The 15,502-nt window shown below is 44.9% G+C and overlaps 1 protein-coding gene across 2 annotated transcripts; it reads right to left on the reverse strand.

Moving 5' to 3' along the window:
* Positions 1 to 14,376, reverse strand: FAM241A (family with sequence similarity 241 member A). Of its 2 annotated transcripts, XM_083833426.1 has the most exons (3): positions 6,694 to 7,885; positions 6,013 to 6,094; positions 1 to 3,819 (listed from the first exon to the last, which is right to left on the reverse strand). In XM_083833426.1, the coding sequence occupies exons 1-3, from the start codon at positions 6,696 to 6,698 to the stop codon at positions 3,574 to 3,576; spliced, it is 333 nt and encodes a 110-aa protein (XP_083689552.1). In that variant the 5' UTR covers positions 6,699 to 7,885; the 3' UTR covers positions 1 to 3,573. The 2 variants fall into 2 exon arrangements, with proteins under 2 accessions (XP_083689552.1, XP_083689551.1); XM_083833425.1 differs by lacking the exons at positions 6,013 to 6,094; positions 6,694 to 7,885 and adding an exon at positions 14,145 to 14,376.
* Positions 14,377 to 15,502: the final 1,126 nt, after the last annotated feature.

A 15,502-nucleotide genomic window follows, 5' to 3' on the forward strand; every position in this document is an offset into this window, starting at 1 on the left:
TTCTCATTGTTGACAAGACTTTTTATTACAAAGAATAACAAAGTGCTTTCCATAGGATTCATTTAGTACAGAGCTTTTAAGAAACGTGAGTTTTGCTTTTTAGATGACAGTTTCAATGGGATGATTTTTCAGTGCAAACAGGGTCCTCCAAGATTCTCCTTCGTGCAGTTTCTTCTCTGTACACAGTAGTTCAGACATTTATGCATTTGGCAGGTGTGAAACAGTACCAAAGAGTCCATCCTTTAAAAAACAGAGGTTATATAAAAAGCTTTTCATATGTTACATTGACCAACAGAAATTATATCATTTGTTGTTTAATGCAGATTTAGGGGACAAAATTCCTTCATACAGTCCCTACGCCCACGTGCATCCAGGTACTTTCAGTTCCGATAATCATATATACCAATATAAACAGACAAAAGTGACTTTTTTTTTAAATGAACCTTCTGCTTTTCAGCTAGGGACATTCTTGGAATGCCTGGTGCTCCCACTGCCTTCAACTACATTTGGATGGAAGGAAGAACACAATGCAAGGACTGTTCACCCATTTCCTCCTCACTTTTGGCACAGGTTTACAATCAGATTTCTTATAATCCATATAAGCACCACTTCACTGCATTCCATTTTCCACTCTTTGCGTCTGACCGTATCTCAGTCCCCTTTATTCCTTATGTCTCTTTCCCTGCAACTGGCAGGGAGATAGCATAGCAATAGCTTTAAAAATAATAATAGTAAAAAAAGACTATGCAAGTTCTTATATACAATGGAATGTATGAAACCAAAAAGGCAGACAATGGAAGGTGAGGGGTATCTTCCATGCAAGGCTTGTTTTCTTCATTTTCAGTCAATCTAACTCCATTAAGAGAACTATTCTTTTGGGTTTTAAAAAGTTTAAAAACTTCTATGAAAGACAACATTATCACCCACAAGAGAAACAATGTCAAGTATTCACTGTACACAACTTTAGTCCAAAAGCTACCTTTCCGTACAGCACAGGTATAGAGACATGAACATGAAAAGAATAACTGAAATGACTCCATGAGCAAACCAGCCACAGTGATGAACGTAATAGAAGGTTACATGCATATAAACAATTTCCTCAGCTCGACACTCACACCCTTGGTTCATTGCTCCCCATTCCTTACGTACAGAGCAAAGTCACCGCTTCAAGAAAATACTATATGCCGTGTCACAATACAGCGTCTTCACACAAGTGCTACTGCAACGAGGGTATCACATCGACGCTTTCCCACAAGACAAAAGGAATTGGATGAGCTTCTCTGAACAGTAATTTGACTATGGGAAGAAAGGAAGGATTTTATTTTAAATGACAAGATGCTTTTGTAGAATAGCCCTTATACAGGAGAAGAATACACATAAAACCACCGTTGTAGCCATACAAATATGCAAAGGTATAAGCAGATGTTCTGCTTTCTAAAGGATTTGAAACAAAAACCAGAGTTTACCCATAGGCACTTGAGTACAGAGCTTCCTGCCGCTGAGTTCAGTGTGTACTTGCTGACTTGCTGTTTGCTTTTGGACTTGCAGCTGCGAATAACAACCCCCTGCATCTAGGAGCACCTTCTGCTGCCAAACACTTCCCTGCCATCAGCGTGACTGTTTAACCAGGTGCCATCCAAGCAAGCCCCAGGCCTCTTCCCACAGCCATGCAGTCACACCAGTTCACCAGAGTCTCCCGATCCACAGTCAAGGTCATCAGATCCAGACAGGAGACACGACTCCTCACAACACAGCTACTCATTAGACCAGCTGAGACATTTCTACAGGTGGCATTCAGGCACGTAAAGACTTCAAAGGAGCCAAGTGCTGTAAAGTTCAGAGCACTAAATAGCAGTCAGTACACCAACAGGAAAGTCTGTAAGGACTGGGGCCAAAGGCCTTGGAAGTTGAGCCCAGCAACCAACACGATCCATACTGGCATAAAATCTGCCTTGTGAATCCAGTTGCAGGGCTGGGACCATAAGGGAGCTACCCTTAACTTCAAAAGTCTTTGGAAAAGACTTAGCATTTTGAACTAAAAACTATCTGTTGTTGATCACTGCTAATATAAAAACGTTTAGGGGGGAAAAAAAATCAAAACAAAACACTGCAAAAGCTTAAGTAGTTTTCTGTAAATTTCACAGCTGATATTATATCACTAAATAATGTATAATTTCATTCTGCCATAGATGAAGTCAACTTTGTAATTAAGTTAAAAAGCAATGTACAACAACTAGAAGCAATGTACAACAGATGTTAAACTTGTAGCCTATTTAGTAATGATTCTGTCTCATTTTACTATTTTCCTTTAAATGAGCACATTCAACTCACTCTGAAATACCCAATACATCCTTGGCGTGGCTCCTAGGGAGCCAGGGAGAATTTTGCACCTACTTTTGAATATATATATATATCCTATTCTCATATTTGTGTTGCCCATGACACCCACCTATAGATACGCATTTTACAGATACACATTTTATTGCCTATTTTGGAAATAAATCAATTAAGACTGCTAAATAAAACGACCACTTGATTTCAACTACATTCTTGTCCTGCATGAGGAAACAAGCCTGATTTATTTATGCACACAAATCTTCTCTCTCGTGTTGGGAGCACAGTGCAGCAGATGAGGGAAGCGTTAACAGCGCCTGTCGATTCCCTGGCTAGTTGTTCAGACACGTCGTGCAGGACCCCAGAGGAAGCAGACAATATTCTAGCATCGCTGTCTGGAATGGCAAATTCCCAACACTGCAGTTATAACTACCTGCAAAGTCCATGAATTAGCCAAATACTTGTCTTCAGAAGGAGGTGTGAGGGGAAGAGCAAGATTAAAAAAAAAAAAGCAGCAGGAGCTGAGCACATTTCCAAAACCAAGGCAGAGTTGCATTAGACCATTTGGCTAAATGGGATTATGATTATTCCCTAGCCCTAAACAACAGCTGAAGTCTCGCGTGAAGTCACCAGCATTAGTATAAAAGCATTTTTCTGGCATAGCTTGCTTCCTGGAGGAAAACTTGGTATAAACTGTACTGAAGCAGAGGTGCTTTCATGTCAGGAAGCTGTGTCCATCTTCTGAGCGTTTGTCATTGGAGGTTTCTTAGCAAGCCTCCCTCGTGTGTATCTACTTTTTCAGCAACAAACTAGCAAATTATGCAGATTCAGAGAACAAACAGCACACAGCCCTCCCGGCAATGAAGCAGGACGCTCACGTCCACTGCCCTCTTCAAACCAGACAGGAAGTTTTCACTATGCAAAACAAGAGCATTGCAGGGTGGGGGATAAAAGGCCAGTCCTGGGACTAAGGCCCCAAGGGTGTAGAAAAGGGTACATTACTCTGGACACCATTAGATGAAGAACGGCTCACTTTTTGCCCTTCAAAGCTGTAGTAGAACTACTGACTTTGCTTTGAATTGATAATTTTAGTTCCCCTCATCCCAAACCTCAGAAGTTCAGCAAAATACAATTCAAAGCTTTGCAACTTTTGATGTGCCACCCATTTACTTAAACATACAAATCCACCGAGATAGTGACAGTGTTTAAATACATAATCCAACAGGCATCTGCAAAACCTTATTGTTGTACATAAATAATGACAAGGCACAGAACAGCAACTAGTCCAAGAGCCTGTAAGCCAACGAACCAGAGCATGACCCAGAAGAACATAATAATTACGGGTTCTACTATCCGTTCTCCAAAATACATCCTTGTGAAGCCTATTCTGATAAGGCTTTTGTTTAGTTCGCCGAAGAGAGTCCCCATCTTTTTATAATCATCTACTACGGGTTCTGCGGTGTGGTTTCTTTGTTCTTGTTGGACCTGCGGATAGAAGACAAAATTAAGGAATGTATTGCACAATCAGTTCGTATTACGATGATTCATGTGAGCAAGGCTCAGCAGTTTATATTTTAATGCATAAACATAGGATATACACACTATAATTTACTTCTTAGATCGAGAAGCTGAAAAGGCTTTGCAGCTTGTGACTTGGGTACAGCGTGAAGGATGAGACTGCCTGGTCTGAACTCGGGACACGTAAAACAGGGCAGAGAAAAGAGTGCAAGGCGGGCATGGGAAGACAGACCGAAGTGGTGGTACCAGGAAACACAGCAGAGAGAGAGAAAGCTCTGCAGCATTCCCAAAATGAAAAATGATGGGGCAAATTCACGGCACGGCAGAACATCTTTAGATGAAGATAGCACGGTTCACAGCAAAAACCATACGTCAAAGGCACTGTTTCAACATGTGTATTGTAACTAGATTAGAGAGCTTGAAATCCCCTCTGTAATTCCCCAACGTCCAGAGATGCTTTGCACAAAACCTTACCGCCCTGTGTTTGGGTATGACGGGGTGAGCACACTTTCAAGATGATGAACATGAGTTTGTTAATCCTTCCATTAGGCAGCAATGAAAACACAAACAGCAGCTACTCATCAATATTTCAGTCAGCTGATCAATAAGTCCAACAAATTGCCTGTAAACCCTACGTGCAATTAGTCCACTCCTGGATTCAAAGCACATGTGCATCTTCAATTAAATCTCCAAGGATGAAAGCCACTCTGCGTCCCTGGTTACACGGCACAGTCTTGGTAAGAAACAGAAACCCTACCCCACAGCAGCACCGGGCTCTCTGTTAGACAGCAAGACATAAAGTGAATTCCCATTCCTGCAGCAAACAAGCCAGTGCCTTTTTTTTCTAAGCCAAACTTCAGGCCATAATGTGTAACCCTCTGACCAATTGAAGGCTGGGCAAACCACCACAAATGCTACTGGGAAACAAACAAACAAACAAACAAACAAAACAAAACAAAACCCTGCAGTCCCTCAGCTGTGTGCGCCTGGGTAGTTTCTTATTTGCATATTCATAAAGATTTTGGTTTAAGCTTTGGCACTGAATCCCAGAAAGGGAGGGGTGCAGGAAGCCTGAACAGCAAGGAGTGTCGTATGCAATTTCTGTGTGTTTCTACAGAAGAGTCTAACCTTGGAGAATCGCAGCGCTTGACATTACACACGGACAGCCACCCACCTTTCCTCTTTTCAGCCTGCTTCTCAAGCACAGGTCATTTTTTCCCCACCTCAGTGGATATGAAACCTCCATTTTTCAGCATTTTGCCTTTAATAGTGCTAATAATTCAAGCAGCTATTAATTTCTCTTTAATTCCAGCGTTTCAACATCAGTCTCTCCAGGAAAGGTAGAACCTCTTTGGTAAGTAAGCCCAGGCTTGCAGGAGCAGGCTCTGAGTGGCAGGGTGCTTGCTGCCCTAGGAATGAGGCATTTTCATAGCAGCTCTCATTCCTCTCCTCAAAGAGCTCAGGGAGACAGAGCAGAAACGCCGTACTATTAGCCTAAGTGATGAATTGATGGCAACAACTAGGGAAAAGAGAAGGGATGTGCTGGGAAGGAAACATCCATCCTCTGGGACGGCAAAGGAGAGCAGAGAACAGCTCTCGTCAAGCGGTACAGAGACCACGCCTGAGAGAAACATCTCATGCACGCAGAGAAACCACTACATGTGCCCGAGAAGCAGCTTAGGCGTCAAGCTAGCAGCCACTGCAACCAGGAGAGGAAAAACAAATTAATAAGCAAATCCCTTCTGTGGCTCTGGATTAGTGACAGCACTCCTACCACGCTAGAAGCCTCGCCCAGAGCGAGTGGGGGGAGCTCCAGCTCCGCTTCACCTGGACGACCTTTCCTTCTCAAACCAGGGTGGATTCGTGAACCCCTAGAGCAATTACACGAAGCATGTTTCTAGGCAAGGAGACTGAAAAGGACGTGCTGAGGTACAAAACAAGTGTCAAGCCATTTTTCCAAATATTTTACATAGCTTACAAAAACTTTCAGAAGGATCATGGGAATTTGCAAAATTTCAAAGCCTACTACAGCTGATCCATGCTGAGTATGTCTTGCTTCAGGCAACTCAGCAAAAAAACAAGTGCAACTGAAAACAGATGATCCACTGTAAAACACAGATGGCATATTTTTCTTCATTACTGCATATTCATTTTACGTACTAGACACGTAGGTTTCTTCAGAGGTGGAACTAAAAGAAGACCATCCGGGCAAGCATCAGTAATGTCACAATACTCCAAATTGCTACAAGAAAAAGCATCAGAAAAGCTTTTAACACTGCAGCTAGTTCTTCTCTCATTAATTTTCAGTAAGACAGTAAAACCGCGTACAGTTATACAGGTGTGCCCGTATCTCTGACCACATCCTCAGAACCAAATGTCTCCTTTTTTCCTAAAGTACTTTTCCAAACATTTGTAGATGGTGCCTGCCTTCAGTAGGTACACAGCTCCCTGTTGTCTCAACTCCCGCTGGACTCAGTCTTGCTGAATCAGCCTGCGGCTAGAAAGACATTGCCACAGAAGAAAAACGTAGGAAGAGAGATGTACTGACCAGATCCCTCTCCAACAAAACAACACAAAGCTTTCCCATTAAAAAGCAAAAAAAGTTTCTGTTTCAATGTCGCTGTTTTAAAAACCAACAACCCAGACTTGGTTTCCTAACTTCATTTTTAAAGGATTTTTTTTGCTTATAAAGAGGGAGCAGAGGGAATTTCTTTACCTGCAACAGCTACAGAGAAAGCAAGCATTCAAGGCTTTACAGCAGCTCTTCCCCCGGTAGCTAACAAGTGGGGGCACCACCAGACTTTATTTGCCAAACTGCAGGAGGTAAGGTAAGAGATCTACCTCATCGTCAGTGATCCGCTTGCCTTTCCTCACCGTTTGAAATACAGGAGCAATGAAGAATTTCGGAGGGGATGTGGGAACAGAAGCGCAACCAGAGATACAAATGGATGCACACCCAAAATACCTGCTGACAGAGAACAGCAGCACTGTCTTCCCAACGTCTCTCCCCTCCTCACTAAATACAAAGGATTATTGCTGAAGGATAAAACAGAATGGCACTCTACTGCTTGAATGGAGCTAAAAGCAAACTATTAGAAATGCCGATTGAATTTGTTTCCTAACCTAATGTTTCTTATCCAATTGCTGTAATGAATTACTGTTTACTGTGATTTAAATAAATTTTAAACCTAAGTGATGCTATTTTAGGCTTAATGGGACCATCAACGCCCTTAAGCTAATTCCGTTAGTGTATTTCTTTATACAACGGTACAGCCGCTGCATATGGCTTCATTGCCTCAGTTTCCTTTTCATTTTATATTCCTTAAACGCCTTCAAATGAATACTGTGATAATTCTGTTTTCTCCTTTTCAAATATTTAGTGCTTGGGTTCTACTTTGACTTGAAGTTATTTACAATTAAACACAGAGTTCTCACGTGGAACGAAAGGGGAAGTGCTGGTCACGAGCCCGCGGCACTATCTGCAACGATCCGCTTTCTGTTGTCGCTTCAGATTTTTGGTGTTATAAAGTAAACCTCCGTGCTCAAAATGAGGTATTTTCAGCTGTAAAGCTGTTGTTGACTGCCTCTCGCGATTTACTGGCAAAAAGGCAGGACTTGGAGATCCAAAGCTGACAAACCTTACTACAGGAATGCTGTAACCAAATTTTACCCAGATGCTAAAGCCAAACGGCTCGGGGCTTTAGACGCTCTGAGGAGAACCTGATGAACCCCTCCCTGAGGCAGGATGCCAGAAAAGGACCTTTTTATTTTTTTCAGAATAAAAGCCTCTGAAGAGCCCGCAGAGCAGATGCTGAGCACGAGCTCTGCCAGCCCCCAGCGCAGCGTGTGCTCCCCATTCCCTCGAGCACTGCTGACGAACCCTCCCATGTAACAGGACGTTTTTCTGGCCTAGCTTTAAAGCAGCTGAAAAGGTTAAGTCAGCTCAGCCTACTGAATCCAGTGAACATCTGGCGGTGGCTTTACCAGTCACGTTTGTCATCAACATAACCCACAAAATTATACGTATGCTGACCACTACCTTAGCTTACGGCAGGCTTCCACCACGTTCACTCAAATCCAAGCTACCGAAGTTCAGGAAAGCCCACGGGACGTCTGCGTTTTCCAGAAGATGAGCAGGGGCCGTTCGCTATCAGTCTGGCAGCAGCGCCTTTCCTGAGCTGACCTCATGCAGAGGAACACGAGGTCCTGTAAGAACATAACCCTCCCCAAAGAAACCACCTTCGAAAGGCTTCACCTGCATTCACTAGGAGAGAAGGATAAATTTAGCACTGAACTTTTCACAATCCTTTAAGGCACCTCTTACGTGTAACATGCTCAGTTCAAGGTCTTTTTTCCTCAAACTGCTGGGGGCACTCAGCACCTACCACTGATGACTTGCAGACTGTATTTCACTGCTTCCTGAGCCCTCGGAGGATGCAGGTCAGGAACAGGTCTAGAGGGGACATGCACCTACCCAACATACCTGGTTTGTTTTGTGTGGGGCGCACACACATGTGAAAAAAATCCCGAATAACTGACCTGAGTCAAATAAATAGACGAAGCTGAGCAGCCTCTGTCCTGTAGCAGGATGGAGTGGATGAACGTACGGAATCTATTCCACCTGAAGAATCAGTTTTATTTTGTTTTTTAAATTCAACTACTCTGAAGGTACAACATTCAAAACAAACCAAATAACATCCTTCTTCCTATTTCTCATGATTAATGAACTGAAGAAGTCCTAAGAGCCTTCTGTTGCTCGGACACCTTGAAAAATTCCCACCTGCACTCGACTAAGCAACACCACCAGGCTGAGTTCAACTCTATCAGCTCCTCGTTGTTTGCATCAGCTGCCCAAAAGCGCATTACACAAATGTGAGCTCCTACAATGGAAGGGAAAGAAGCCTAATGGACCGGGCACATAATTGCCCTCCAGGTGCTGTGGATGTAAATGGTTGTGAAATAGCTTGTACAGTTTGGAAAAATGCTGTTGGGGAAGAAGAAAAAGAGAGGGAAGTAAGAAAAAGGTAGCCATCGAGTTCACCTCAAACACAAAAGCAGCAGTGTCTCCAAACCATTTCTAACACACCTCAGATCATAACCGGTCACATTTACTGTTATAAAAGAAAGAGAGATGGCATGTTTAAGACAATTATTTCCATGTTAGATAGGAAAGAACCCCCTTTGGAATTTAGTAACAAATGTGTTTAACAACATCTAAATGAAACATTAAAAATTTGTAATCAAGAAATTCGCTATCATATATACACCTGCACTTTTTTTCAACATAAAAAGTTTCTTCTGCCAGTATTTAAGTTCTCACGATCTATTTTCCTCCACTCGTGTCTATTTTTACCGCAGGGAACAGGTGGTGTGTCTGACAGCTGAAGCCCGCACGTACTTCAATGTCAAAAAAGCCACTAAGACATGGCTTTGGCAACATGCGTACCTCCTGAAAAATACTCCCGTAGTTTTGAAATTTAGACACTAAAGCACGGAAAAGGCATCTTCACAAAGTCATCTCCTTTCAGAGATCGCAAACTAAAACTGAGAATACTTTGAGCTCAGTCTTACTCAAACATATGAGAAGCAAGCAAGCAGATGACAGAGGCTATGCCAGAAGAAACCACAAGCTCCCTTTCCCTCCAAAATAAGAGACCAGCTTCTGTGCAGTGCAACCGTGGCACACAGCTGCTGATGTCTGATGGTTGCCAGCCGCGTAAGTCGAGGAGGAATGAAATACCCGATTTTCCTTATATTCAGGCAGCTGACTGCCCAGTGTATTGCCACGGACAGGCTTTTTAAAAGTGAAATTTGCCCAAGAATGGCAAATAACTTTACTGGAAAGTTTCTTTTTTTCCTTCCTTCCTCTTCCATTGTAGTGGGAAGCAAACTGCATCCCTGTGTGATATTCACTCGCACGTAACTAATGTTTAGCGTGTGACCTTGTAACTAAGTGGTAAAAACATCTTGACACTCAGCCAGCAGACTATTAAGAAAACACACTTCATTTAAACTGTCTGGAGAACATCAACCCAGGCTCATTTCTCCAGGTTAACTTTAATCTGATATGTAAATATTAAAATATTAATAGATTAGAAAATGAGGGGGGAAAAAAAGGTCATAAATCACTTCCAAATGAAAAACAAGGCAGTGGAAAAACTAAGTTCGATTCGTTCCTAGGGTGGAGGGAGGGGGGAATGCAACAAACACAGAGGAAATCTTAATACTAGAGCTACTTTACAACAGCTATCAATAACAGTACCATCCTGTAACAGGGAGTTTCAATGAAAACTTGCAGAATGAAGACTGGGTTAATGTTTGTTTCACAGCAAGAACCTAGACACCATTTACGAAGTAGAAACAAGATGTTTCTATAGAAACAAGCAACAACATAAGAGAAGCAAGAGCGACGTATTAGCTCCCCCACTATTTCGGCAGCAAACGTGAGAGTGGTGCACCCGAACACGTGTACGGGAGGTCAGAGGAGAGGGTGCCTCCCCCGGCATGGGACACTGCCGCCCGCCCGTGCCCTTCCCTCGGCTGCAGAAGGCACTCCTCCTGCTGTGGGGTCCCCGTGACCCCATCCCAGCCATGCCCTGATTTCTCTCAGGGACCAGACCAAAAGTCATTTCCAACCATCTTCGCCTTGCACCTAGCAACAATGTCCCCGGGATTTTGTTTTATCAAGGTTTCCCCGCTCAAAGCGGTCTGCTTGAGCCAGCAGAAGGTTGCAGTCAGCTGTACGGCCAGCCTGGTATTAATCCTCTGGCTTGTGAAATGCAGCAACGGTTAGTATTTCCTCCTAGGGAGGAGACATTTCAGTTTGCTTCTTTCTCCAGAACACTTTTGTTTTTAACAAAGTAGGATCTTCATATTATTAAAGCAGAGCATGCTATGCTACCTAGTGCAGGTGCTACAAGCACATCTGAAGGCTTGTTTTCTCTTAAAACACTACCAACGCTCAGAAAACCCAATAATGATTTTTAGAAAGCTATTACTGTGTAGTTATGAACCTCTGCAACGGAGTTAAAGTCTCTAGGAGATCCAGAACGAATTTTTGAATAAGCCCTTCCTGCCAGGTATTGCTATTTTCAGTTTGGAAACAAATCCCAACAAGGGCAAGCAGGAAAAGCCTTCAATTTTCAGCTTTTTCATCTTGGTGCAGAATAAATTAGAAGTAAATTTCTAGCCTTTGGCACCACAGTTGCCACGTGCTGACTTGTGACTGAAACTAAGTAGTTCCAGGCAATATAGTATAGATCTGTGGCGCAGTCAGTGTGCTACAGGACAATGAAACGTTTCTATGAGAGAGACCATGATGCTGTTGAAAGCACCCTCTAATTTTGTCTCAGCTGATTCTCTCCATCCTGGAGAAATACTAGTGATACAGTACACTGGAAACTTACGCAAAAAGTTCAGGACTTGAAAACCTTCAGCTAAGATATCCATACATATTCAACATAATTCTCGATGGGCAACACCATTTTTTTTTTTTAATAATAGTTCTTCTAAAGCTGAATCCATCTATTAAACGGTAAAATACTCCATTTACAGAGATAAAATGCTGTTCAAAATAATAAAGCAACCCAAAAAGTCAGAAACACAGGTTAATAAAAGGGTGACCGTAAGCTAATTTACCTACGTGTGAATACACACATCGCATATTAGCTCCACATTTAGATACCATCTCGGAGGATGGTTTTGCTTAGCTGTCTGACAACACTTGGGATTCTGTTTATCTTCAACCAGCTCAAGGTGGAAATCTTAGCTTCAGTGAAGCAAACCTGGAATTTTGCCATTGCCCTCAACTTAAACAGATTATAAGAGGGTAAACCCATTACAGCCTAGACAGAACATTCTCAGTACAGGTTTATCTATGAGAAAAAAAAAAAAAGTATATATATATATATATATATATATATATATTTTCATGGAATTTTTCTCCTGCAAAACAGTTTGATGACAGACGACTACTGAAAACAAAACTGGTCTGGTGTGAGCTGAGCAAAGATTTCATGCTTGCCCCTGGAAGTCTCCTGAGCCCTGCCTTTACCAGCATCAGTTACAGCTGACAGTTCACAGAGTCATAGCAAGTCAGCCACCCTGATTCACCCTGCTTTTAAAGCCCGAGAATTTACCTGCACTGAAAGCCAACACAGGTTGGCTTCCAAGCCCCTATAAACACTTCAGGCACTGTGACTGCTGCTAACGCTACCTCACGTCCTACCGTAACACGGGACTTTTGCCTCACCTTTTGTTATCGCACACCACCGTGTATTTCACCTTTCTACTCCCATTTCGTGGCTTACCCCGATAACATTTACAGTATTGTCACACCAGCAGCGTAATAAAAGAACGGTGGAAGAAAACAACTCTGGTTCCGCAGCGCTTCAAAGTTTAATCATTCTCATCTTTGCATGCAAACCTACAAAGAATATTAATCACATTATCATCTGGTTCAGGTTTTAATCTAATTGCTGAAGCAGGTAACTCTACAGCCTATTGCAGTAATGAATTTCGTAGGCCAGGTACGACATTTAGTAACACACCCTTTTAGTCTTTTAAAAATGTACCTCTCACTAACTTCATTAGGCACGTTCTCGCTGTCCTTACTGTAATAAGCTTCAATACAATATTAAAGCCAGAGGGTTTGGCATTTCATAAATAGATTTCCTAGAGACTATTCTCATTAAAAAAAAAAAGTGTATATAGTATTATTTATGTCCTGCTAATCAGGAAGGTATTATTTTAGAATTATACCAGTAGGTAGGGTCTTACACAAAGTGAGTTCATTTGGGAGGAAATGGGGAAAAAATAAAATAACCCCCAGGGTACCAGCCCCAGGTCACCACTTAAAAAAACCCCTCGTAAAAGGCCAAAGGATTTGCTCTCGTCTATTTCTTTACTTCAAGAGAACCTTGGCCTTTCTGCTTTTTCTGCTTTTCTTGAAGCCCAGGTTTGCAACAGATCTTGCTACTGCTAGCTCCAGATTCTCCTTCCCCATATACAGATAAAAATAAAACACTCATATTTACAAGTTATGATTACTTTTACTATTATATAGTATATTTCCATGGTTATATATGTTTTCATATAGTTCATCATATATTTTTAAGTGAAGGCAATTGATATTCTTAATTTCTAAATCAAGTTTATTATTTGTCCCAGTGCTGGCACCCCAGTATCCAGAAAAAACCCACCACCACACACACTAACAACAGCGGCACATTTCCAGTAAATGGAAAGCATTTCCTCCCTTTTTCTCTCAGCCTATTTAAAATCTCTGCCTGGCTATCCAAACGCGATGCCTCAACTTACGGGAAGGTTGGCCGCTCGAGCGGTGCCTTCGCCAAGTTCATTTCAAAACGCTTTTAGCAGCAGGGCAAGCGGTTCTCCAGCCTGAATGGCCTCCTGCTACACTGCTCCTGCAGCCGCACCAATGTACCTGGAGACTCCCCTGCTTCATGAGGCGCCAAGGCCTGGAGCAGTGACAGCCGAGACCAACCTGACGGTGGCTCTGGTGACAGGAGACAGCACCAGAGCCGGTCAGCGTTTCCGACTCACCCCCCACAGCATCCCGCTCAAGGGCTGGCACTGCTACACCTCTCAGCATGCCCTGCCCAACCCCATGTCCAGGTGCCCTCCTGCTCTGCCCACCTTTGCCAGGGGAAGGGACCAGAAAGGCGCACAGGCTTACGTGAATGGCCACCGAGAAAAACCGCTTGTTGTGTCCATCAGAAGTGGCGTGCTTCTGGCCGTCAGTGCCGCTAGACGCTTTCAAACGCTAAGCTATTTCTAGCCGTGGAAAGGCTCATTTCTGGTTCAATGCAGACAGGGCTAGCCTATACAGACTTTCAACAGAAGTAACTATCAAATTAAAGAAATCTGTCTGAAAGTTAGTTCAGGATGTACTCCAGCAGCTCTGCTTGCTCCGGTGTAATTACCTGCGATAACGCATTTCTCTTCCTTGGCTATTCCCAAGGCGGTTAGAGCAGCTCGTTACAATTAAGTTATTAAAAATAGAAGTTAAAAAAGAAAACACAAACGTCAATAAAGGTGCGTTAAGAACAGTGATTTCGAGCCAGGGGCCGAGCCCTGCTCTAGGGGGCAGCAGGGGCTCCAGGCACGGGGACGGGCCCCCCCCAGAGCGAGCCCAGCGGTGGCTCCGGTGCAGGGTGGGTGTGTCGGGGGGTGGCTGTCTGCCGGGGGGTGGGTGTCGGGGTGTGGGTGTCGGTCCTAGCCCCCCGCAGCCCCCCGGAGCCCCCCGCAGCCCCCGCCCCGCCACCACCGACCTGCTCCGCTGGGCACCGCCGGTGCCGGGCGGGCTCCGCCGCCTCCCGCTCGCACTCCCCGGGCGGCGGCAGCAGCTCGGCCGCCGAGCCCATGGCTCCTCGGGGCGGCGGTGGCCGAACAGCAGCAGCAGGAGGAGGAGGAGGAGGAGGAGGAGGAGGAGAAAGGCGCTTCCTCCCGCAGCGCCGAGCGGAGCCGCCCGCTCCCGGCTCCTCCTCGCCGCGGGGCGGGGCCGGGGCCGGGGCCGGGGCCGGGGCCGGGCCTGGGCTCCCCACGGGAAGGAGTTGTGTGGCCGCGGTCCCAACCCCGACCTAATCCCGGTCCCTGCCCCAGTCCCAGCCCCGTTCCTGGCCCCGTCCCGCCTGAGACAAGCGGGATTCCCGCCCCCCAGCCCGGCCCCGCTGGGTTTCCACAGGCAGGCAGTTAGCTGAGGTGCTAACGCGACCTGCGATTCTGTGGAAATCGGGCGTTCATCCGAATGTTGTGTGGCTTTCCGGCCCTGGGGTGTGGAGCCTGCTGCTGCTTGTGAAGAATCCCACCTGCTTTTTGCTTTTCCTGCCGTTGCTATTGGGCAACGAACAGCGGCAGCTGTGGTCAACCCAAAACCACCACAGAGAACCGCTCAGCCTGTTGTGGTGTAGTCACACCTTCAGGCCACCGCCAAGCGTGTTTTTTACAGACGTGGGCCTGTACGCACAGCGAGCCAATTGCCAGTGCCCAGGGTTGGGCTGGTGGCCTCTGGCCACCACAAACCTTTGCAGGTTTTTGCATGGTGAAGTGTGCGTTTAGAAGAAGCTGAAGCCACAGCTGTTCTTTGCTGCACAGCCTCCGATCCCTGCTGCCTCGCAGGGTCCGGCGAGCGGTGTGCCACGAGTGCTCTAACTGCTGGCTGGCTTCGTGCTATGGTTCCCTCCTCATCCCTCCAAAGCTCTCCTGGCTTCATGTTGACCTCAGCAGAAGAAAAGTCTCCCGTAACTTCTGCAGCGAAGCAAAGCTAACTGTATTTCACAAAAGCCACACTGTTCCTGACCACGACTATTGGCCTTCGGTGGCCTCTTTGCGATGCTCAGCACGTGGGTGCTCCCCATGCACCTCTGGGGGCAGAGGCTCCAGTGCCCATGGGAAGAACAGGGCCTTTGAAGCCCTCAGGGGGATTTCTTTGGATGCAGACACTGTTACGGCCTGCGCAACTTTAATAACCTCGAATAAACCTGTTCCCCTTCATAGTAAGTAGTCTTAGAAAAGGCAATGCCACGAGCACGTTATGTTCTCTGGCTCTTATAAAGGGTAGATTCCGGAAAAGAATGCCTTACTCTGCATGTCAAACAGACAACGTATCTCTTAAGGGAAAAAGAGAGAT

This window comes from Anser anser (assembly GCF_964211835.1).
Source record: "Anser anser genome assembly, chromosome: 4".
NCBI classification, from domain to species: Eukaryota; Metazoa; Chordata; class Aves; order Anseriformes; family Anatidae; genus Anser; species Anser anser.